Raw genomic sequence first — 21,421 nt, 5'->3', positions numbered from 1 at the left:
GTGAAAGTGGGAAGGGAGCGGCGCCCTTCTCAAATGGAACAGGAATCTGTGCTGCTCAGTCACGTAGTCAACCAGGTACCATGGTTACATCGTCCAGATATGTTTGAATTTTCAAACTAGTTTTCATTAGAAAGGCAGATAAAAGCATTTTTTTATTATTATTTTTTTTAAAACCAAAAGCAATCACGTTTGCATGTGAAAACACAGAATCGTCTACAGAGCGAGTCACCTGGGTCATGCCTGGGGGGTAGCCTGATTTCCAAATCAAATGCGATTTAAATTTTTTTTTTTTTTTTTAAACATTCAGCCTGTGCAAAAACATGCGTACAAAGGTAGCTTGTGCGAGGTTAATGGAACCCCCTCAGTTCATACCGTCTCTTGTGAAGAACACTGCCCTCTGTCTGCCAGTGTGAGTTCAGATGAGTCATTTCACCAGTATTGCTCTGTGCTATTAGCTGGTTGTGCTGTATTGCCAACTCCTATATGGTCAATGACCACAGATCTGTAACCAGGCTACCATGCTTATACGTATAGTTCAACCTTCCTATCAATGGAAATTCTGGACTACATGCCATGAAATATATGTTGGGGGCAAAGGTTTATCTATCAAACAGAATAACATGTCCCCGTGTCGCTGTCTGTCCCCGTGTCGCTGTCTGTCCCCGTGTCGCTGTCTGTCCCCGTGTCGCTGTCTGTCCCCGTGTCGCTGTCTGTCCCCGTGTCGCTGTCTGTCCCCGTGTCGCTGTCTGTCCCCGTGTCGCTGTCTGTCCCCGTGTCGCTGTCTGTCCCCGTGTCGCTGTCTGTCCCCGTGTCGCTGTCTGTCCCCGTGTCGCTGTCTGTCCCCGTGTGTGTGTGTGTGTGTGTGTGTGTGTGTCCTACTCTCTCTCTGCAGCCGTCCTGTACGAGCTCCTCTATGAGCGTGTGTGCGGCACGGACCGTTCCGCGGTCGCTCCCTGTCTGAAGGGCGGCGCTGGTAACCGTGGTAACGACCTTCTGGAAGACGACCCGGACAATGAGCAGTGTCGTAGCAGCGACGAGTCGGACCTGGAGGGAGAGGACGCTCTCTGGTAGGAACAACTCTGGGAACAGAACCTAACCCAATGCAAGTCAATAGAGTAGCTATATGAGCAATTCAATGTTTCATGTCCAAAATGATTCAGATTTAACTTCATTGATACAATCCATTTTTAGATCTTTTTTTTTTTAGATGGGGGGGGGGGGGGTGATTTGGACATGAAACATGAAAATGTTAATATGGTTACCATTGACTTGCATTGAAATTGTGCCACAAATGCTATAATGTTTGCATTTGAAACGGTGGCCAGGTAAACAAAACAAAAGCATGGGTTGCTGTCATACCGTGACCATATACGGCTCGCCAGGTCATACCGTGACCATATACGGCTCGCCAGGTCATACCGTGACCATATACGGCTCGCCGGGTCATACCGTGACCATATACGGCTCGCCGGGTCATACCGTGACCATATACGGCTCGCCGGGTCATACCGTGACCATATACGGCTCGCCGGGTCATACCGTGACCATATACGGCTCGCCGGGTCATACCGTGACCATATACGGCTCGCCGGGTCATACCGTGACCATATACGGCTCGCCGGGAAAGGAAACCGATATGTAATGTGGATGAACAATCCCTGTTTAACCATTAGATGGAAATCTTGGTTTCCGTCAGCCAGTAATAGCTGACTTTTGGCAACGATAAAAAATATATTTTTGAAATTAATTATAAATAAAAATAAAAGTATATTAAATAAACAATAATACAAAAATAATACAATTATTGAAAAGCCGAGAAATAAAATTGGCATTTTGTTTATTAGCCTCTTAACTGACTGACATAATGCTTTACAGCCTCTACACTGACTGACACGAGGCTTTACATTTTCTACACTGACTGACACGAGGCTTTACATTTTCTACACTGACTGACACGAGGCTTTACAAGCCTCTACACTGACTGACACGAGGCTGTACAGCCTCTACACTGACTGACACGAGGCTTTACAAGCCTCTACACTGACTGACACGAGGCTTTACAGCCTCTACACTGACTGACACGAGGCCTTATAAGCCTCTACACTGACTGACACGAGGCTTTATAAGCCTCTACACTGACTGACACGAGGCTTTACAAGCCTCTACACTGACTGACACGAGGCTTTACAAGCCTCTACACTGACTGACACGAGGCTGTACAGCCTCTACACTGACTGACACGAGGCTTTACAAGCCTCTACACTGACTGACACGAGGCTTTACAAGCCTCTACACTGACTGACACGAGGCTTTACAAGCCTCTACACTGACTGACACGAGGCTTTACAAGCCTCTAGACTGACTGACACGAGGCTTTACAAGCCTCTACACTGACTGACACGAGGCTTTACAAGCCTCTACACTGACTGACACGAGGCTTTACAAGCCTCTACACTGACTGACACGAGGCTTTACAAGCCTCTACACTGATGGAAATACATTTGACTGGTCATGCTTATTGGTCTATAGGTTAATTTGCATAAGTTAGTGAAATTAAACTGGCTCCTCTACAGTATATTTTATGTATCTTATCGTAGGCGTACAGCATACAGATAGATTTTCCTCTCGAAGGCTCTGTCGGAGGGGGTGATGGCTGCCGCTACAGAATATCAAACAGCAAGTGCATTGGCAACGGAAGGCAGGCTTCCTCAGGGCCTCTCTCACACCACTCTGCAATGAGCTGGAGGCAGTGTGCATTTTCTGAAAAACATTTACTTTGACCTGGAACATTTTAACTACATATTATAAGGCATGTCTTTTTTGCTTTGCTTTCAAAGTAGCCAAGTGGAAAAACAGAACATATCCATGGAGGGAATTATATCAGCGTTCTTTCGTTGTCCATGTACCTTTTTTGCTAAATTTCATTGAGATAAAAATGTATTTTTCGAGAGGGAGACCTGGTCAGCGTTTGAGACAAATATCAGATATACTGCAACGACTTAAAAGACAGACAAGTAATTCTAGCCACACACACACACTGACTTATCTCTCTCTGACTGCTGATTCATGTCTGGACATATACATACTGTTTATCTACCAAAGAAAGGTCTTGTTAATTGATCACTAAAATATATGCAGTTTTTAAAGGAACAAAATTCATTAAATATATGCTGTCTAGTGCAGTCAAACAATATTAATGTATTGATAATATCAGAGACTCACTTGGAGTCTTCGTTTGAAGAAGCTGAGATCTCTAAACATGGAGACAATATGTTCAGGAGGGACAGAAATAGATCTGGGGGGGGGTGGAGTTGCAGTTTACATCCAGATTCATATTCCAGTAAAACAACGTCAGGACTTAATGTTGAATGGATTAGAGGCTCTATGGGTACAGGTGTATTTACCATGTTTAAAACCTGTACTAGTTGGTTGCTGCTATAAAGCCACCTGGTGCTGATGTCAAAATAAGATGTTTTGACTTAGACACACAGATTTCAATGACAGAAACATCCACGCGTCATAGATTTAATGAAATCTATCACATGTACCATCGTACCCAGTGGTAATATAATGATCCTATTTATTCCTCGGTAAAATGTTGAGTCCACCAAACGTCATATTAACGACCCACGCTAGTTGTTGCATATTAGAGCTCCCCTCTTTCTAACCCAATTATTTTTTTTTCTTCTCTGTCACATGAAACCGTTCGCACGATGCCCTTTTTGACAACGGTGTTTTTCCTGCTAATTGCATTATGGAACTAACATTTTGCGCTTTTATAATAGTTTATTAAAATGTTTTAATCTATATGTTATGATCTCTTGCATCAGGCTTAAAAAATTCAAAATCATGTAGCTTAGGCCTTCTGATTGTATGATTTTGAGATCTATCGTCCCACAACTGTCCCAGAGTCTGTTTGGACAGATAGATCAACTTTCTTTCTTTGGGGATAGTAGATTGACATGTTGGCTAGTGATTCTGCTGCTCCTTACTATAGTAGATTAACATGTTGGCTAGTGATTCTGCTGTTCCTGACTATAGCAGATTAACATGTTGGCTAGTGATTCTGCTGTTCCTGACTATAGTAGACTAACATGTTCGCTAGTGATTTTGCTGTTCCTTACTATAGTAGATTAACTTGTTGGCTTGTGATTTTGCTGCTCCTGACTATAGTAGATTAACATGTTGGCTAGTGATTCTGCTGTTCCTTACTATAGTAGATTAACATGTGGACTAGTGAGTCTGCTGTTCCTGACTATAGTAGATTGACATGTTGGCTAGTGATTCTGCTGCTCCTTACTATAGTAGATTAACATGTTGGCTAGTGATTCTGCTGTTCCTTACTAGGGGGATAGTAGATTGACATGTTGGCTAGTGATTCTGCTGTTCCTGACTATAGTAGATTAACATGTTGGCTAGTGATTCTGCTGTTCCTGACTATAGTAGATTAACATGTTGGCTAGTGATTCTGCTGTTCCTGACTAGGGGGATAGTAGATTAACATGTTGGCTAGTGATTCTGCTGTTCCTGACTATAGTAGATTGACATGTTGGCTAGTGATTCTGCTGCTCCTGACTATAGTAGATTAACATGTGGGCTAGTGATTCTGCTGTTCCTGACTATAGTAGATTAACATGTGGACTAGTGAGTCTGCTGTTCCTGACTATAGTAGATTAACATGTTGGCTAGTGATTCTGCTGTTCCTGACTAGGGGGATAGTAGATTAACATGTTGGCTAGTGATTCTGCTGTTCCTGACTATAGTAGATTAACATGTTGGCTAGTGATTCTGCTGTTCCTGACTAGGGGGATAGTAGATTAACATGTTGGCTAGTGATTCTGCTGTTCCTGACTATAGTAGATTAACATGTGGGCTAGTGATTCTGCTGTTCCTGACTATAGTAGATTAACATGTTGGCTAGTGATTCTGCTGCTCCTTACTATAGTAGATTAACATGTTGGCTAGTGATTCTGCTGTTCCTGACTATAGTAGATTAACATGTGGACTAGTGATTCTGCTGTTCCTGACTATAGTAGATTAACATGTGGGCTAGTGATTCTGCTGTTCCTGACTATAGTAGATTAACATGTTGGCTAGTGATTCTGCTGCTCCTTACTATAGTAGATTAACATGTTGGCTAGTGATTCTGCTGTTCCTGACTATAGTGGATTAACATGTTGGCTAGTGATTTTGTGGTTCGTTACTCGTCTTGTTTGCTTAGGGAAACTACAATGAACAATAATATAAACTCAACATGCAACAATTTCATAAGATTTTACTGAGTTACAGTCCGTAAGGAAATCAGTCAATTGAAACAAATGAATTAGGTCCTAATCTATGGATTTCACATGACTGGGAATACAGATATGCATCTGTTGGTCACAGATACCTAAAAAATAAAGGTAGGGGTGTGGATCAGAAACCAGTCACCCGGACAGCTGATGAAACTGTGGGTTTGCAAAATCAAAGAAATTATTCAAAAACTGAATAATTTTTTTGGGTTTTGCAAACCCACAATTTCATCAGCTGTCCGGGTGGCTGGCCGCAGTTGCCGCAGTTGAAGAAGCCGGATGTGGAGGTCCTGGACTGGCGTGGTTACATGTGGTTGTGAGGCCGGTTGGACGGACTGACAAATTCTCTAAAACGATGTTGGCGGCGGCTTATGGTAGAGAAATTAACATTAAATTATCTGGCAACAGCTCTGGTGGATATTCCTGCAGTCAGCATGCCAACTGCACGCTCCCTCAACTTGAGACATCTGTAGCATTGTGTTGTGACAAAAATTCACATTTCAGAGTGACCTTTTATTGTCCCCCAGCACAAGGTGCACCTGTGTAATCATCATGCTGTTAAATCAGCTTCTTGATATAACACACCAGTCAGGTGGATGGATTATCTTGGCAAAGGAGAAATTCTCACCAACAGGGATGTAAACAAATTTGTGCATGAAATTGGAGAAAAACAATAAGCTTTTTGTTCATATGGAACATTTCTGAGATGTGATAGTTCAGCTCATGAAACATGGGAACAACACTTTACATGTTGCGTTTTTATATTTTTGTTCAGTACAGATGTGGACAGTTATTATTTTTTTTATCAGAATTTTCTTAAGGACTGCACATCGTTGCGTCGTCAATTTGCATGTTCTGTTAATGTGAATTACCATATTGTAAATCTTAATGATTTACTATATTATCTAATCAGCATATTGGTCTGGTAAATTTCTTTAAATGTTCAGTAAGTTAAAAATGCTAAATTTATTAAATGTCCGTCGCCACGGAAACCCTGGTCTGAATATAAGGTTTGTTGTTGTTATCCATAGGAGCCAGGATGGACCAGCTGGACCTGCAGCCCACAGGGGACTCCCCGTTAAGGTAACTATAGGACACACACACACACAGTAGAGTAGGCTTCTTTCTCTTTTCTCTCAGTTATTGATCTCTCTCTGTTTATTGGTTATTGATTTGTAATTAACGGTTATGTTAATTTTGGAATCCTGAACGTTTCAAAAAATCCCTAACGGAAAAATTTTCACAACCGTCCGTCCGTCCGTCCCCCCCGTCCCCACAAAAAAATTCTAGTCCCAATGCAGCTGGCTACTCTTTCTTTTCGCTGACGATGCCAGTGTGTGTTCAGTCTTCGGTCTGTCCTTTTAGAATATCCTAGCCAGCGTAAGGCACTACATCGCGTTGAGGCGTCACTACAGACCCGGGTTTGATCCCAGGCTGTGTCACAGCTGGCCGTGACCGGAAGCCCCATGAGGCGGGGGCACAGTTGGTCCAGCGCTTTCAAAAGTATATGACTGCGTTAGATTTCAGGCTGTTCTGGAGGCAAAGGGGGGGGGGGGTAAGCCCCAGTACTAGATGGGTGAACCTAATAAACTGTGTTCATGTCACGCTAATTGGACCATTATTCTGAATTGAATCCTTTCTTTCTTATCGTTTTAATTATTATTATTATTATTATAATAAAAAAATTTTTTATGGCAGTTTAAACGTTAAGCAGAATTGTCCATTTGTCACATCCCTGGTTGTGTATTGCTGTGTGTTTTCAGGGTCGAGGAGGTCCACACTTCTCCAACAGGGTCAGACGTTCTCTCAACCCCTTCCTCTACAGAAACACTGAGTACGATGTCTGGGTCAAGTCCAAGAGAGGTAAATTTTTTTTAAGATGCATCATTTTAATCCAATTCCCATCAATTACATCAAAGAAGTATTTCAGTCTTTTAGATGACATGGACACTAAGGGATATAGAAAGCACTTTGTCCATACAGCTAGTCTGGGGGAACCAGACTATGATTCCTCCTCCACCAAACTTTACAGTTGGCAATATGCATTGGGGCAGGTAGCGTTCTCCTGGCATCCGCCAAACCCAGATTTGTCCGTCGCACTGCCAGATGTTAGAAGCGTGATTCATCACTCCAGCTTTAAAAAAAAAAAATGTTATGCTGTCAAATACAAAAGTTTCATTTTTGGGGGGGGGGGGGGGGGGGGGGATTAATAGTTTTTTTTTCAGTTGTATTTTTTTTTATTTTAGTTTCAGTTGTCATTTACTATAATAACCTTGGTACCTGTGGTGTTGTCATGGTGATTTTGATCACCCGTTTATAACTTAGTTTCTTCCTGTTTCAGCTCAGCAGAAGCTGGATTTCTGCATCGCCGCTGGAATGCAATATACAGTGGGAGACAAGTGCAAGGTACAGTGTGTGTGTGTGTGTGTGTGTGTGTGTGAGGTCTTCTCTCCACTGAGTGTTTTTGTGTGGATGCTCTCTGATAGTGTAGTTCTGTCCCGCCCCCTCTAGGTTCGCCTTGACAACGGTGGACGTTACTATGGCGCCTACATCCAGGAAGTGTCGCCTAACAACGGGCCCGTCACTGTCTTCATAGAGGAACTAGGCAAGAAGTAGGTCATCTCTTTCCTTTTATATTATCTTTGTTCTCTGATTTACTCTTTCTATTTATTTACTCTTATTTATTTATTTACTCTTTTTATTTATTATATAATATTAATTTGTGTGTTTGTCCAGACACACTGTGTCCCTCTGGAATCTACGCCCTCCCACAGATGAGACGTTGTCCTGGAGCACGGTGGCCCGAGACGGAAAGAGACTGAACAACGGCTCTGCTCCAAACTCTGGTAAGGACCCTACAACTGTCCCCTAGCCCCCTAATCACTGGTAAGGGCCTTACGCATGTCTCCTAGCCACTACTCTATGAAACCTCTTGCTTCTTCCCAACAGTATTCTTGAATAACCTTTTCCTGCTCTGCATTCGAGAACAATCAGTCTTTGATCGATCTCTTGTGTTCTGGAATATATTTGTTTTAGAATGAGCTGTGTTCTGTTGTTGAACACTCCCCAACTCTTTCCTCTCTCTCTCTCTCTCTCTCTACAGATTGTGAGGGCAGGGGAAGAGGGAGGAAGTCAGGGAAGCCTTCAACGCCGTCGGCAACCCCGTCTGTCTCCCAGGCTAAAGGACCCTCCCAGAGTGGTGGGCGCGGTGTCCAGAAGCAGCACTCTTGGCCCCCGCAGGCCACCGTAGAGGAGGGAGGGATCCGGAGCACCCCCCACAACACCAGGTCTGTTTGGACCCCAATACTACATTTTTTACACAGATCTTAGATGGAAAACAAACCACGAGCTGCAGTAGATTCGGAAAGTATTCAGACCTTTTTCCACATTTCGTTACAGGCTAATTCTAAAATGGATTCATTTTTTTTTTTTCCCCCTCATCAATCTACAAACAATTTCCCCATAATGACAAAGCAAAAACAGGTTTTAAGAAATTTTAGCAAAACCCTGAACTATCACATATACACAAGTATTCAGACGCTTTACTCAGTACTTTGTTGAAGCACCTTTGGCAGTGATTACAGCCTCGAGTTTTCTTGGGTATGAAGCTACAAGTTTGGCACACCTGTATTTGGGGATTTTCTCCTATTCTTCTCTGCAGATCCTCTCAAGCTCTGTCAGGTTGGACACAGCTATTTTCAGGTCTCTCCAGAGATGTTTGATCGGGTTCAAGTCCAAGGATCTCTCTGTACTTTGCTCCGTTCATCTTTCCTGACTAGTCTCCCAGTCCCTACCACTGAAAAACATCCCCACAGCATGATGCTGCCACCACCATGCTTCACCGTAGGGATGGTGCCAGGTTTCCTCCAGACGTGACGCTTGGCATTCAGACCAAAGAGTTCAATCTTGGTTTCATCAGACCAGAGAATCTTGTTTCTCATGGTCTGAGAGTCCTTTAGGTGCCTTTTGGCAAACTCCAAGCGAGCTGTCATGTGCCTTTTACTGAGGAGTGGCTTCCGTCTGGCCACTGTACCTTAAAGGCCTGATTGGTGGAGTGCTGCAGAGATGGTTGTCCTTCTGGAAAGTTCTCTGGAGCTCTGTCAGTGACCTTCAATGCTGCAGAAATGTTTTGGTACTCTTCCCCAGATCTGTGCCTCGACACAATCCTGTCTCGGAGCTCTACGGACACTTCCTTCGACCTCACGGCTTGGTTTTTGCTCTGACAGTTCCCACAGTTGACCGTGCATATGTGAATCGTTTCAGGAAACTAGGCGTATGTCGCGCGTCACAACTTCACACTTCACTTCATTAAATGTTTTATCAAAATGCCTTCTGGGACATGTGAACTTTCATGTGCTTTAATATCGAACTTGTATTTGTATAAAATATGTTAAATTACGAGCCTATTTGCTTCAGCCATAGATTAAGCACGGAACCTTCCCACTAGCCATGATTGGCTTAAATAATGTGTGGGCTGGACATGCCGAGAGATGATGATTTCGGATTGGTCTGCCATGTAGCACGCTTCTGTCTATAACGTGAGCTGTTCAGTATGTGTTGACAGCCCTATCTACCAGCACCGTTTTTTGAAAGATATAACGTTAGCCATCGAACTACATAGATTTTGCTACTTTTCTCAGCATCATTGATTGCCCTGAATTTAGCAGCCGCTATCGACCGATCAGTTGGAAAAAGTGATGGGCTACTTTCTGCACACGCCACGGTCCGTGTGAACCGGAGTGACTCATGTAGCTACAAACAAAAGAGTTACATGGTTCCAGTCTGTATACGGGTAACAGTCTCGCTACATTTTCCAGATAGAAGTTTCTAATTTTGTCGAGTTATTTAATTTTTAGGGCAAGTTAAAACATAACAAGCTCGCTAGCTCGCTAGCTAACGTTACGAAATCCAATTGCTGAATGTTTTTAAAAAAAATATATATTATTTTTTATTTTATATATATTAGTTTTGTACTTTTACCCCTTTTTCTTACAAATTTCGTGATATCCAATTGGCATTTACAGCGCGATATGACAACGACATCGCAGCCTGCCAAACCCTCCCCTAACCCGGACCACGCCGGGCCAAACCCTCCCCTAACCCGGACGACGCCGGGCCAATTGTGCGTCGCCTTATGGGTCTCCTGGTCGTGGCCGGCTGCGACATAGCCCGGGGTCGAACCCGGATCTGTTGTGACGCCTCTAACACTGCAATTATAGCCTAATACTAGCTAGTTCACATTGAACCTTTAGCTACCTGCAGATGCATACTATAGCTATGACAATGTTTGTATTGGCGGTAGTATGAGTTAAGGGGTTATGCCAGTTCATTGTTTAGCATGCTTGCTACTTAGCCACGTTCTCCCCTTGGGTGTAGCTCGTCTGAGGAGGAGACGTAAATGCCTGGGCCTAAACACACCAGGTAAACCAGATGAAAGGGGAAGGAAATGTGGGGTGTAATGAGCGAAAAATAACTAGACCAGAACTCAACGTTAGCCCTCGGGGGGGATGTTTAGTAAAGTAATTAAATAAACAATATAAAAACACCCGTAAAGAATCAGTAAGAAACAACCACACCAGGGAAGGTAAGAGAAGGAAATGTTTGGGATCGGGGTCCAAGTAATGAAAATAAACAAAAAGGTCCCTCCTCTTCTACACACCTAATCCTTCCTAACACACTCTAAACCCTAACCCACTGTCCTACCTGGTTCCTAATCCTTCCTAACGCACTCTAAACCCCCTAACCCACCGTCCTACCTGGTTCCTAATCCTTCCTAACACACTCTAAACCCTAACCCACTGTCCTACCTGGTTCCTAATCCTTCCTAACACACTCTAAACCCTAACCCACTGTCCTACCTGGTTCCTAATCCTTCCTAACACACTCTAAGCCCTAACCCACTGTCCTACCTGGTTCCTAATCCTTCCTAACACACTCTAAACCCTAACCCACTGTCCTACCTGGTTCCTAATCCTTCCTAACACACTCTAAACCCTAGCCCACTGTCCTACCTGGTTCCTAATCCTTCCTAACACACTCTAAACCCTAACCCACTGTCCTACCTGGTTCCTAATCCTTCCTAACACACTCTAAACCCCTAACCCACTGTCCTACCTGGTTCCTAATCCTTCCTAACACACTCTAAACCCTAACCCACTGTCCTACCTGGTTCCTAATCCTTCCTAACACACTCTAAACCCCCTAACCCACTGTCCTACCTGGTTCCTAATCCTTCCTAACACACTCTAAACCCTAACCCACTGTCCTACCTGGTTCCTAATCCTTCCTAACACACTCTAAACCCCCTAACCCACTGTCCTACCTGGTTCCTAATCCTTCCTAACACACTCTAAGCCCTAACCCACTGTCCTCCCTGGTTCCTAATCCTTCCTAACACACTCTAAAACCCCTAACCCACTGTCCTACCTGGTTCCTAATCCTTCCTAACACACTCTAAACCCTAACCCACTGTCCTACCTGGTTCCTAATCCTTCCTAACACACTCTAAACCCTAACCCACTGTCCTACCTGGTTCCTAATCCTTCCTAACACACTCTAAACCCTAACCCACTGTCCTACCTGGTTCCTAATCCTTCCTAACACATTCTAAACCCAAACCCACTGTCCTACCTGGTTCCTAATCCTTCCTAACACACTCTAAACCCTAACCCACTGTCCTACCTGGTTCCTAATCCTTCCTAACGCACTCTAAACCCCCTAACCCACTGTCCTACCTGGTTCCTAATCCTTCCTAACGCACTCTAAACCCCCTAACCCGCTGTCCTACCTGGTTCCTAATCCTTCCTAACGCACTCTAAACCCCCTAACCCACTGTCCTACCTGGTTCCTAATCCTTCCTAACGCACTCTAAACCCTAACCCACTGTCCTACCTGGTTCCTAATCCTTCCTAACGCACTCTAAACCCTAACCCACTGTCCTACCTGGTTCCTAATCCTTCCTAACGCACTCTAAGCCCTAACCCACTGTCCTACCTGGTTCCTAATCCTTCCTAACGCACTCTAAGCCCTAACCCACTGTCCTACCTGGTTCCTAATCCTTCCTAACGCACTCTAAACCCCCTAACCCACTGTCCTACCTGGTTCCTAATCCGTCCTAACGCACTCTAAACCCTAACCCACTGTCCTACCTGGTTCCTAATCCTTCCTAACGCACTCTAAACCCCCTAACCCACTGTCCTACCTGGTTCCTAATCCTTCCTAACGCACTCTAAACCCTAACCCACTGTCCTACCTGGTTCCTAATCCTTCCTAACACACTCTAAACCCTAACCCACTGTCCTACCTGGTTCCTAATCCTTCCTAACACACTCTAAACCCCCTAACCCACTGTCCTACCTGGTTCCTAATCCTTCCTAACGCACTCTAAGCCCTAACCCACTGTCCTACCTGGTTCCTAATCCTTCCTAACGCACTCTAAGCCCTAACCCACTGTCCTACCTGGTTCCTAATCCTTCCTAACGCACTCTAAACCCCTAACCCACTGTCCTACCTGGTTCCTAATCCTTCCTAACGCACTCTAAGCCCTAACCCACTGTCCTACCTGGTTCCTAATCCTTCCTAACGCACTCTAAACCCTAACCCACTGTCCTACCTGGTTCCTAATCCTTCCTAACGCACTCTAAACCCTAACCCACTGTCCTACCTGGTTCCTAATCCTTCCTAACGCACTCTAAGCCCAAACCCACTGTCCTACCTGGTTCCAAGAAAAATACAAGGGTGACACCCGCCCGGCTAACCTAGTGTATAAAACAATGGGTTATCTACGTGGGAATGTACACCCATGGGCAGATCTACCTTTTCCCTTCTCCAGGACCTAGGTAGGGTGGCCCGAGTACCTCAAGAGGACAGGCTGAAACACAAACAAAGATACATTAAAACAACAAATCATCAACTAGCCAAACAAAACAAGTGTCTCCTCTCTCTCTCCCTCTCTCTCTCTTCTCTTTTCACACGACAAACAGATATCCTCTCTTCAATCAGCTACAGCCACGCCCACCATCGTCAGCCGCAACTCGGTACACCTGTAATGCCTAGGACACAAACACACTAACATGGGAAAAATGGGGAGCAAGAAAAACGTAACACGTAACACTACCTAACCTAGTCGTTTTTCATTGCAAGTTAAAGCGTACTGTTAGCCTGCTAGCTAGCTAACATTAGCTGCTAGCTAACGTTACGTGTATGATCTGTGTAGTAATATTATTCGTATCTCAGAAGGACATTTGCATTGCTAGCTATAGCCTTTTCCTGTAGTCCACGATCAGCTCCGTAGTCTTGCTTCTTCACATTAAGGGAGAGGTTGTTGTCCTGGCACCACACTGCCAGTTCTCTGACCTCCTCCCTATAGGCTGTCTTATCATTGTCGGTGATCAGGCCTACCACTGTTGTCGTCAGCAAACTTAATGATGGTGTTGGAGTTGTGTTTGGCCACGCAGTCGTGGGTAAACAGGGACTACAGGAGGGGAAGGAATAGGCCCGTCAGAAAGTCCAGGATCCAGTTGCAGAGGGAGGTGTTTAGTCCCAGGGTCCGTAGCTTAGTGATGAGCTTAGAGGGCACTATGGTGTTGAACGCTGCGCTGTAGTCAATGAACAACATTCTCACATAGGTGTTCCTTTTGTCCAGGTGTGAAAGGGCAGTGTGGAGTGCGATTGCGTCGTCTGTGGATCTGTTGGAGCGGTATGCGAATTGGAGTGGTTCTAGGGTGTCCGGGAGGATGCTGTTGATGTGAGCCACCAGCCTTTCAAAGCACTTCATGGCTCCCGACGTGAGTGCTATGGGGCGGTAATCATTTAGGCAGGGGGACTATGGTGGTCTGTTTGAAACATGTAGGTATTACAGACTCGGTCAGGAAGAGGTTGAAAATGTCAGTGAAGACACTTGCCAGTTGGTCAGCACATGCTCTGACTACACGTCCTGGTAATCCGTCTGGCCCTGCGGCTTTGTGAATGTTGACCTGTTTTAAAGGTCTTGCTCACATCGGTCTGTCTCTTTCTCTCTCCCTGTCTCTGTCTGTCTGCCTCTCTGTCTCTCTCTCTCCCTGTCTCTGTGTCTCTGTCTCTCTCTGTCTCTCTCTCTCTCCCTGTCTCTGTCTGTCTTTCTGTCTCTCTCTCTCCCCTTCTCTCTCTCTGTCTCCCTGTCTCTGTCTCTCTTACTCTATGTCTCTGTCTCTGTGTCTCTCTGTCTCTGTCTCTCTCTTTCCCTCCCCCCCTTTCTCTGTCTCTGTATTTCTCTCCCTCTCCCTGTCTCTCGCTCTCTGTCTCTCTGTCTGTCTCGCTCTGTCGGTCTCTCTTTCCGAAACGCATATTCTTATCAAAATGGTTAGCTAATAAATGTGCACATCTCGATCTCCCTCTTATCATAGGCTAGTAGAAGTATCTAGAAAACCATTAGGTGATCACCTAGCTGACGGACAGCAACCTCCTCTCATGCACATGCGTGCTGCCAGAACTGTAGAATGCCACTTGGAATGAACTCAATCGGCGTATTACCGAGGTAAAATTGGTTTTACACTGGATATTCGGTGGATATTAGGTTAACCTGTTATGGCTAGGGGGAAGTATTTTCACGGCCGGATAAAAAAACGTACCCGATTTAATCTGATTATTACTCCTGCCCAGAAACTAGAATATGCATATAATTATTAGCTTTGGATAGAAAACACTCAAGTTTCTAAAACTGTTTGAATGGTGTCTGTGAGTATAACAGAACTCATTTGGCAGGCCAAAACCTGAGAAGATTCCATGCAGGAAGTGCCCTGTCTGACAATTTCTTGCCCTTCTTGATTATCTCTATCCAATACAGGGGATCTCTGCTGTTTCGTGACACTTCCTATGGCTCCCATGGGCTCTCAGAAGGCGGCAAAAAGCTGAATCGTGGCTTTGCAGGCTCTGGCTGAAAAAAAGTAGCGCGTTTGGATAGTGGCTGGTCACAGTACTGTGAGACTCAGGCGCGTGCACGAGGGGATCCCATGCTTTTATTTTATCTCTCTTTGTACGTATACACGCTTTCCCGGTCGGAATATTATCGCTTTTTTACGAGAAAAATGGCATAAAAATTGATTTTAAACAGCGGTTGACATGCTTCGAAGTACGGTAATGGAATATTTAGAAATCTTTTGTCACGAAATGCGCCATGCTCGTGACCCTTATTTACCATTCGGATAGTGTCTTGAACGCACGAACAACACGCCGCTGTTTGGATATAACAATGGATTATTTGGGACCAAACCAACATTTGTTATTGAAGTAGCAGTCCTGGGAGTGCATTCTGACGAAGACACACCAAAGGTAATCAAACTTTTCTTATAGTAAATCGGAGTTTGGTCAGGGCTAAACTTGGTGGGTGTCTAAATAGCTAGCCCGTGATGGCTAGGCTATCTACTCAGAATATTGCAAAATGTGCTTTCACCGAAAAGCTATTTTAAAATCGGACACCTCGATTGCACAAAGGAGTTCTGTATCTATAATTCATAAAATAATTGTTATGTTTTTTGTGAACGTTTATCGTGAGTAATTTAGTAAATTGCGACCCCGGAGGTTTGCGGGGGGTATGCTAGTTCTGAACGTCACATGCTAATGTAAAAAGCTGTTTTTTGATATAAATATGAACTTGATTGAACAAAACATGCATGTATTGTATAACATAATGTCCTAGGTGTGTCATCTGATGAAGATCATCAAAGGTTAGTGTTGCATTTAGCTGTCTTCTGGGTTTTTGTGACATTATATGCTAGCTTGAAAAATGGGTGTCTGATTATTTCTGGCTTGGTACTCTGCTGACATAATCTAATGTTTTGCTTTCGCTGTAAAGCCTTTTTGAAATCGGACAGTGTGGTTAGATAAAGGCGAGTCTTGTCTTTAAAATGCTGTGAAATAGTCCTATGTTTGAAAAATTGCAGTTTTTGTATTTTTGAGGAATTTGTAATTCGCGCCACGCCTATCATTGGATATTGGAGCAGGTGTTCCGCTAGCGGAACGTCTAGATGTAAGAGGTTAAATAAGGTATTTCTGTTTTAGTAAAAAAAAATATATACATTTGCAAAAATGAATAAACCTGTTTTTCACTTTGTCATAATGGGGTATTGTGTGTAGATTGATGAGGAAAATGTTTTATTTAATCCATTGTAGAATAAGGCTGTAACTTAACAAAATGTGGAAAAAGGCAAGGGGTCTGAATACTTTCCGAAGGCGCTGTTACTAACACATGAATGTAGCGACGGGGAGCTGTTACGGCGAATAGGAAAAGAACTGAAAGCCCCGCCCACATTGAGAACATTCCTGTATTGACGGTTCCATCCACAGGGATCTTCCTCCAGGTGTGTGTGTGTGTGGTGTGTGTGTGTGTGTGTGTGTAGAGTTTCTTCTTACACATGGTCACACTATGGTTTTGTTCAGAGTGCCAGCGTGGAGTGGAGGAGGCAGCACCAGCCAGAACACCAGTCCAGTACAAACCCTGTCAGTACCAATGGTACCAATACCTGGAGTACCTTGGGTTGTACCAGGGCCAGTACCAATACCAGGACTGATGGGCCTCCAGCCCAACCCCGCTAACAGCAGCTATAGGTACAGGAGAGGGTGGCAGGTGGCATGGTGTTGACTAGGTGAAAAATCTGTCGTAAGTCGCTTTGGATAAGAGCATCGGCTAAATGACTAAAATGTCAATGTAAAATGTGCGGGAGTGGAGGACAGTTTAAGCAGGGCCCCAAACTAACATTTTCAGTTAGTGGCACTAGTCGACTACCGAGATGGTATTCACAGCTTTTATTGGAAAGGCTAGTCGACTACCGAGATGGTATTCACAGCTTTTATTGGAAAGGCTAGTCGACTACCGAGATGGTATTCACAGCTTTTATTGGAAAGGCTAGTCGACTACCGAGATGGTATTCACAGCTTTTATTGGAAAGGCTAGTCGACTACCGAGATGGTATTCACAGCTTTTATTGGAAAGTCGAGTCGACTACCGAGATGGTATTCAACAAATACATTGATTCAAAATATTTAAATGTGCAACCTAATCCAGTGATTGTCATGCAAAAAGGGCTCCAGATGTTTTATAAAAAAACTAATAGAAAAGGAAATGTAATTTGCCTGCGTCTATATCATAGGCTAGTTTATTTGGGGCTAATTCACCACACACATTAACTCGCTAACTCTAACTATAATACCCACTGCTAGCTAGTAGCCATGTATTCATCCAATAGTAAATTAGCCTTCCAGTTGTAGCCGACGCAATGGCCAATGAGCATAATCATTTTGCGCGCTCTGTATCTCAAAGTCCTATCAAATATCTGTTGTAAAATAGTTGCTATTGAGGTCACAGTTGAACATTTTTTTATTTTTATTTCAACTTTATTTAACCAGGTAGGAAAGTTGAGAACAAGTTCTCATTTTACAACTGCGACCTGTCCAAGATAAAGCAAAGCAGTGCGACAACAAACAACAACACAGAGCTACACATGGGATAAACGAACGTACAGTCAATAACACAAAAGAAAAGAAAAATAGAAAAATCTATGTACAGCGTGTGCAAATGTAGGGAGGTAGGCAATAAATAGGCCATAGTGGTGAAAATAACAATTTAGCATTAATACTGGCGTGATGTGCAGATAGAGTAGAGATACTGGGGTGCAAAAGAGCAAGTACTAATATGGGGATGAGGTAGTTGGGTGTGCTATTTACAGATGGGCTATGTACAGGTGCAGGGATCGGTAAGCTGCTCTGACAGCTGATGCTTAAAGTTAGAGAGGGAAATATAAGACTCCAGCTTCAGTGTTTTTTTTTTTTTGCAATTCGTTCCAGTCATTGGCAGCAGAGAACTGGAAGGAAATGGCGGCCAAAGGAAGTGTTGGCTTTGGGGATGACCAGTGGAGGAGCGCATGCTACGTGTGGGTGTTGCTATGGTGACCAGTGAGCTGAGTTAAGGCGGGGTTTTACCCAGCAGAGACTTATAGATGACCTGGAGCCAGTGGGTTTGGTGACGGATATGTAGAGAGGGCCGAGCATACAGAGTTGGTGGTGACAGTGTTTCCTAGCCTCAGAGCAGTGGGCAGCTGGGAGGAGGTGCTCTTATTCTCCATGGACTTTACAGTGTCCCAGAACGTTTTTGAATTCGTGCTACAGGAAGCAAATTTCTGTTTGAAAAAGCTAGCCTTAGCTTTCCTAACTGACTGAGTATATTGGTTCCTAACTTCCCTGAAAAGTTGCATATCGCGGGGGCTATTCGATGCTAATGCAGAACGCCACAGGATGTTTTTGAAAATATGTGTGTATGTGTGTATGTATGTAGTGTGTGTGTGTGTGTGTGTGTGTGTGTGTGTGTATGCATGTATGTAATGTGTGTATGTAATGTGTGTGTGTGTATGTATAATGTGTGTATGTAATGTGTGTGTGTGATGTGTATACCTTTAGAAAGCTGAGAACCTCCTCTATTCAACTGTGACAACATGATAGCGGTGTTGCGCCAGCAATTGGATTTTAAAATGTTATAAGATCAGAACACCTTTTTTCTCCTGGAGCATTTTCTTTCCCCCGCGCAGAGGAGAGAGAGTGTCTCGCTCGACACAGCAGCAGACCCCAGCGCAACAGGGACAGGCAGGCAGACACTTTCATTACAGTAATCATCAGGATAATGTACTTTACTGTTTGACCAAATCATGTGACTAATTGGTCAGTCTGGAGCACTGTTTCAGTGTATGGGGGAGGGCCACAAGTCACCTTCTCAGTAATTTTCCTTCAAATTTTTTTGGACTACAGAAAATGTAACATTGTTAGTTTGTAGACACACATGGTGCTGGAGATCATTTGTGTATGAAAATGTTAAGTAGTGAAGTGCCCTTTTTAACTGTGCGGCTGGTTGTTAACTGTGCGGCTGGTTGTTAACTGTGCGGCTGGTTGTTAACTGTGCGGCTGGTTGTTTACTGTGCGGCTGGTTGTTTACTGTGCGGCTGGTTGTTTACTGTGCGGCTGGTTGTTTACTGTGCGGCTGGTTGTTAACTGTGCGGCTGGTTGTTTACTGTGCGGCTGGTTGTTAACTGTGCGGCTGGTTGTTTACTGTGCGGCTGGTTGTTTACTGTGCGGCTGGTTGTTAACTGTGCGGCTGGTTGTTTACTGTGCGGCTGGTTGTTTACTGTGCGGCTGGTTGTTAACTGTGCGGCTGGTTGTTAACTGTGCGGCTGGTTGTTTACTGTGCGGCTGGTTGTTAACTGTGCGGCTGGTTGTTAACTGTGCGGCTGGTTGTTAACTGTGCGGCTGGTTGTTTACTGTGCGGCTGGTTGTTTACTGTGCGGCTGGTTGTTAACTGTGCGGCTGGTTGTTAACTGTGCGGCTGGTTGTTTACTGTGCGGCTGGTTGTTAACTGTGCGGCTGGTTGTTTACTGTGCGGCTGGTTGTTAACTGTGCGGCTGGTTGTTTACTGTGCGGCTGGTTGTTTACTGTGCGGCTGGTTGTTAACTGTGCGGCTGGTTGTTTACTGTGCGGCTGGTTGTTAACTGTGCGGCTGGTTAACTGTGCGGCTGGTTGTTAACTGTGCGGCTGGTTGTTAACTGTGCGGCTGGTTGTTAACTGTGCGGCTGGTTGTTTACTGTGTATCAGGAGGCCCTCTTCAGAGGCAGCAGCAGCAGCAGCATTTGGTCTATCAGAGGCACAGCGTCAAGCCAGAGAGGAGGAACAGAGGAACATGGCCCTGCTAGAGATAGAGCTACGGGATGAGAGAAGCTTCCCTGCACTGGGGGTGAGGAGGAGGAGGAGGAGGCGTGTGTCTGGGGGTGAGGAGGAGGAGGCGTGTGTCTGGGGGTGAGGAGGAGGAGGCGTGTGTCTGGGGGTGAGGAGGAGGAGGCGTGTGTCTGGGGGTGAGGAGGAGGAGGAGGCGTGTGTCTGGGGGTGAGGAGGAGGAGGAGGCGTGTGTCTGAGGGTGAGGAGGAGGAGGAGGAGGAGTGTGTCTGGGGGTGAGGAGGAGTCAACATGGTGTTTAAGGCTATACTTAACCCTGATAAATTTCTCCTCCCGCTCTCTCTGTCCCCGCTCTCTCTGTCCCCGCTCTCTCTGTCCCCGCTCTCTCTGTCCCCGCTCTCTCTGTCCCCGCTCTCTCTGTCCCCGCTCTCTCTGTCCCCGCTCTCTCTGTCCCCGCTCTCTCTGTCCCCGCTCTCTTTCCGTCTCGCTCTCTCTGTCCCCGCTGTGTCTGTCCCCGCTGTCTTTCCGTCTCGCTCTCAGGTGGTGTCTAATGCCAGTGAGGGGAAGAAGAGGACAGGCAGAGGCATGGTGAGTTACATACTAAACACTTTGGATTGTCTTTATTTCTCAACTGTCTGTCTGTAGGGCCTGTGGGTGGGTGGGTGGGTGGGTCTGTAGGGCCTGTGGGTCTGTAGGGCCTGTGGGTGGGTGGGTCTGTAGGGCCTGTGGGTGGGTGGGTCTGTAGGGCCTGTGGGTGGGTGGGTGGGTGGGTGGGTCTGTAGGGCCTGTGGGTCTGTAGGGCCTGTGGGTGGGTGGGTCTGTAGGGCCTGTGGGTGGGTGGGTCTGTAGGGCCCGTGGGTGGGTGGGTGGGTCTGTAGGGCCCGTGGGTGGGTGGGTGTGTCTGTAGGGCCCGTGGGTGGGTGGGTGTGTCTGTAGGGCCCGTGGGTGGGTGGGTGTGTCTGTAGGGCCCGTGGGTGGGTGGGTGTGTCTGTAGGGCCCGTGGGTGGGTGGGTGGGTGTGTCTGTAGGGCCCGTGGTTGGGTGGGTGGGTGTGTCTGTAGGGCCCGTGGTTGGGTGGGTGTATCTGTAGGGCCCGTGGGTGGGTGTGTCTGTAGGGCCCGTGGGTGGGTGTGTCTGTAGGGCGGGTGGGTGGGTGGGTGTGTCTGTAGGGCCGGTGGGTGGGTGGGTGGGTGTGTCTGTAGGGCCGGTGGGTGGGTGGGTGGGTGTGTCTGTAGGGCCCGTGGGTGGGTGGGTGTGTCTGTAGGGCCCGTGGGTGGGTGGGTGGGTGGGTGGGTGTGTCTGTAGGGCCCGTGGGTGGGTGTGTGTGTCTGTAGGGCCCGTGGGTGGGTGGGTGTGTCTGTAGGGCCCGTGGGTGGGTGGGTGGGTGTGTCTGAAGGGCCTGTGGGTGGGTGGGTTTGACACTAATCTTTACCTGTTGTGTTT

The 21,421-nt window shown here is 45.7% G+C and overlaps 1 protein-coding gene across 1 annotated transcript in view; it reads left to right on the top strand.

Annotated features, from left to right (window-relative positions):
* otud4 (OTU deubiquitinase 4) overlaps nt 1-21,421 on the top strand; it is a 32,559-nt gene that overhangs the window by 2,123 nt on the left and 9,015 nt on the right. The window contains exons 8-16 of the mRNA XM_082964605.1: nt 893-1,067; nt 6,323-6,374; nt 7,055-7,154; nt 7,633-7,697; nt 7,803-7,903; nt 8,028-8,137; nt 8,395-8,578; nt 19,902-20,040; nt 20,520-20,567. Of these exons, the coding sequence (XP_082820731.1) occupies nt 893-1,067; nt 6,323-6,374; nt 7,055-7,154; nt 7,633-7,697; nt 7,803-7,903; nt 8,028-8,137; nt 8,395-8,578; nt 19,902-20,040; nt 20,520-20,567 (974 nt within the window). The remainder of the gene's footprint in view (nt 1-892; nt 1,068-6,322; nt 6,375-7,054; nt 7,155-7,632; nt 7,698-7,802; nt 7,904-8,027; nt 8,138-8,394; nt 8,579-19,901; nt 20,041-20,519; nt 20,568-21,421) is intronic.

This window comes from Salmo salar, chromosome 18, assembly GCF_965601325.2.
Source record: "Salmo salar chromosome 18, fSalSal1, whole genome shotgun sequence".
NCBI classification, from domain to species: domain Eukaryota; kingdom Metazoa; phylum Chordata; class Actinopteri; order Salmoniformes; family Salmonidae; genus Salmo; species Salmo salar.
Note: the sequence above shows the minus strand (reverse complement) of the source record. Positions and strands in the feature narration are given on the sequence as shown.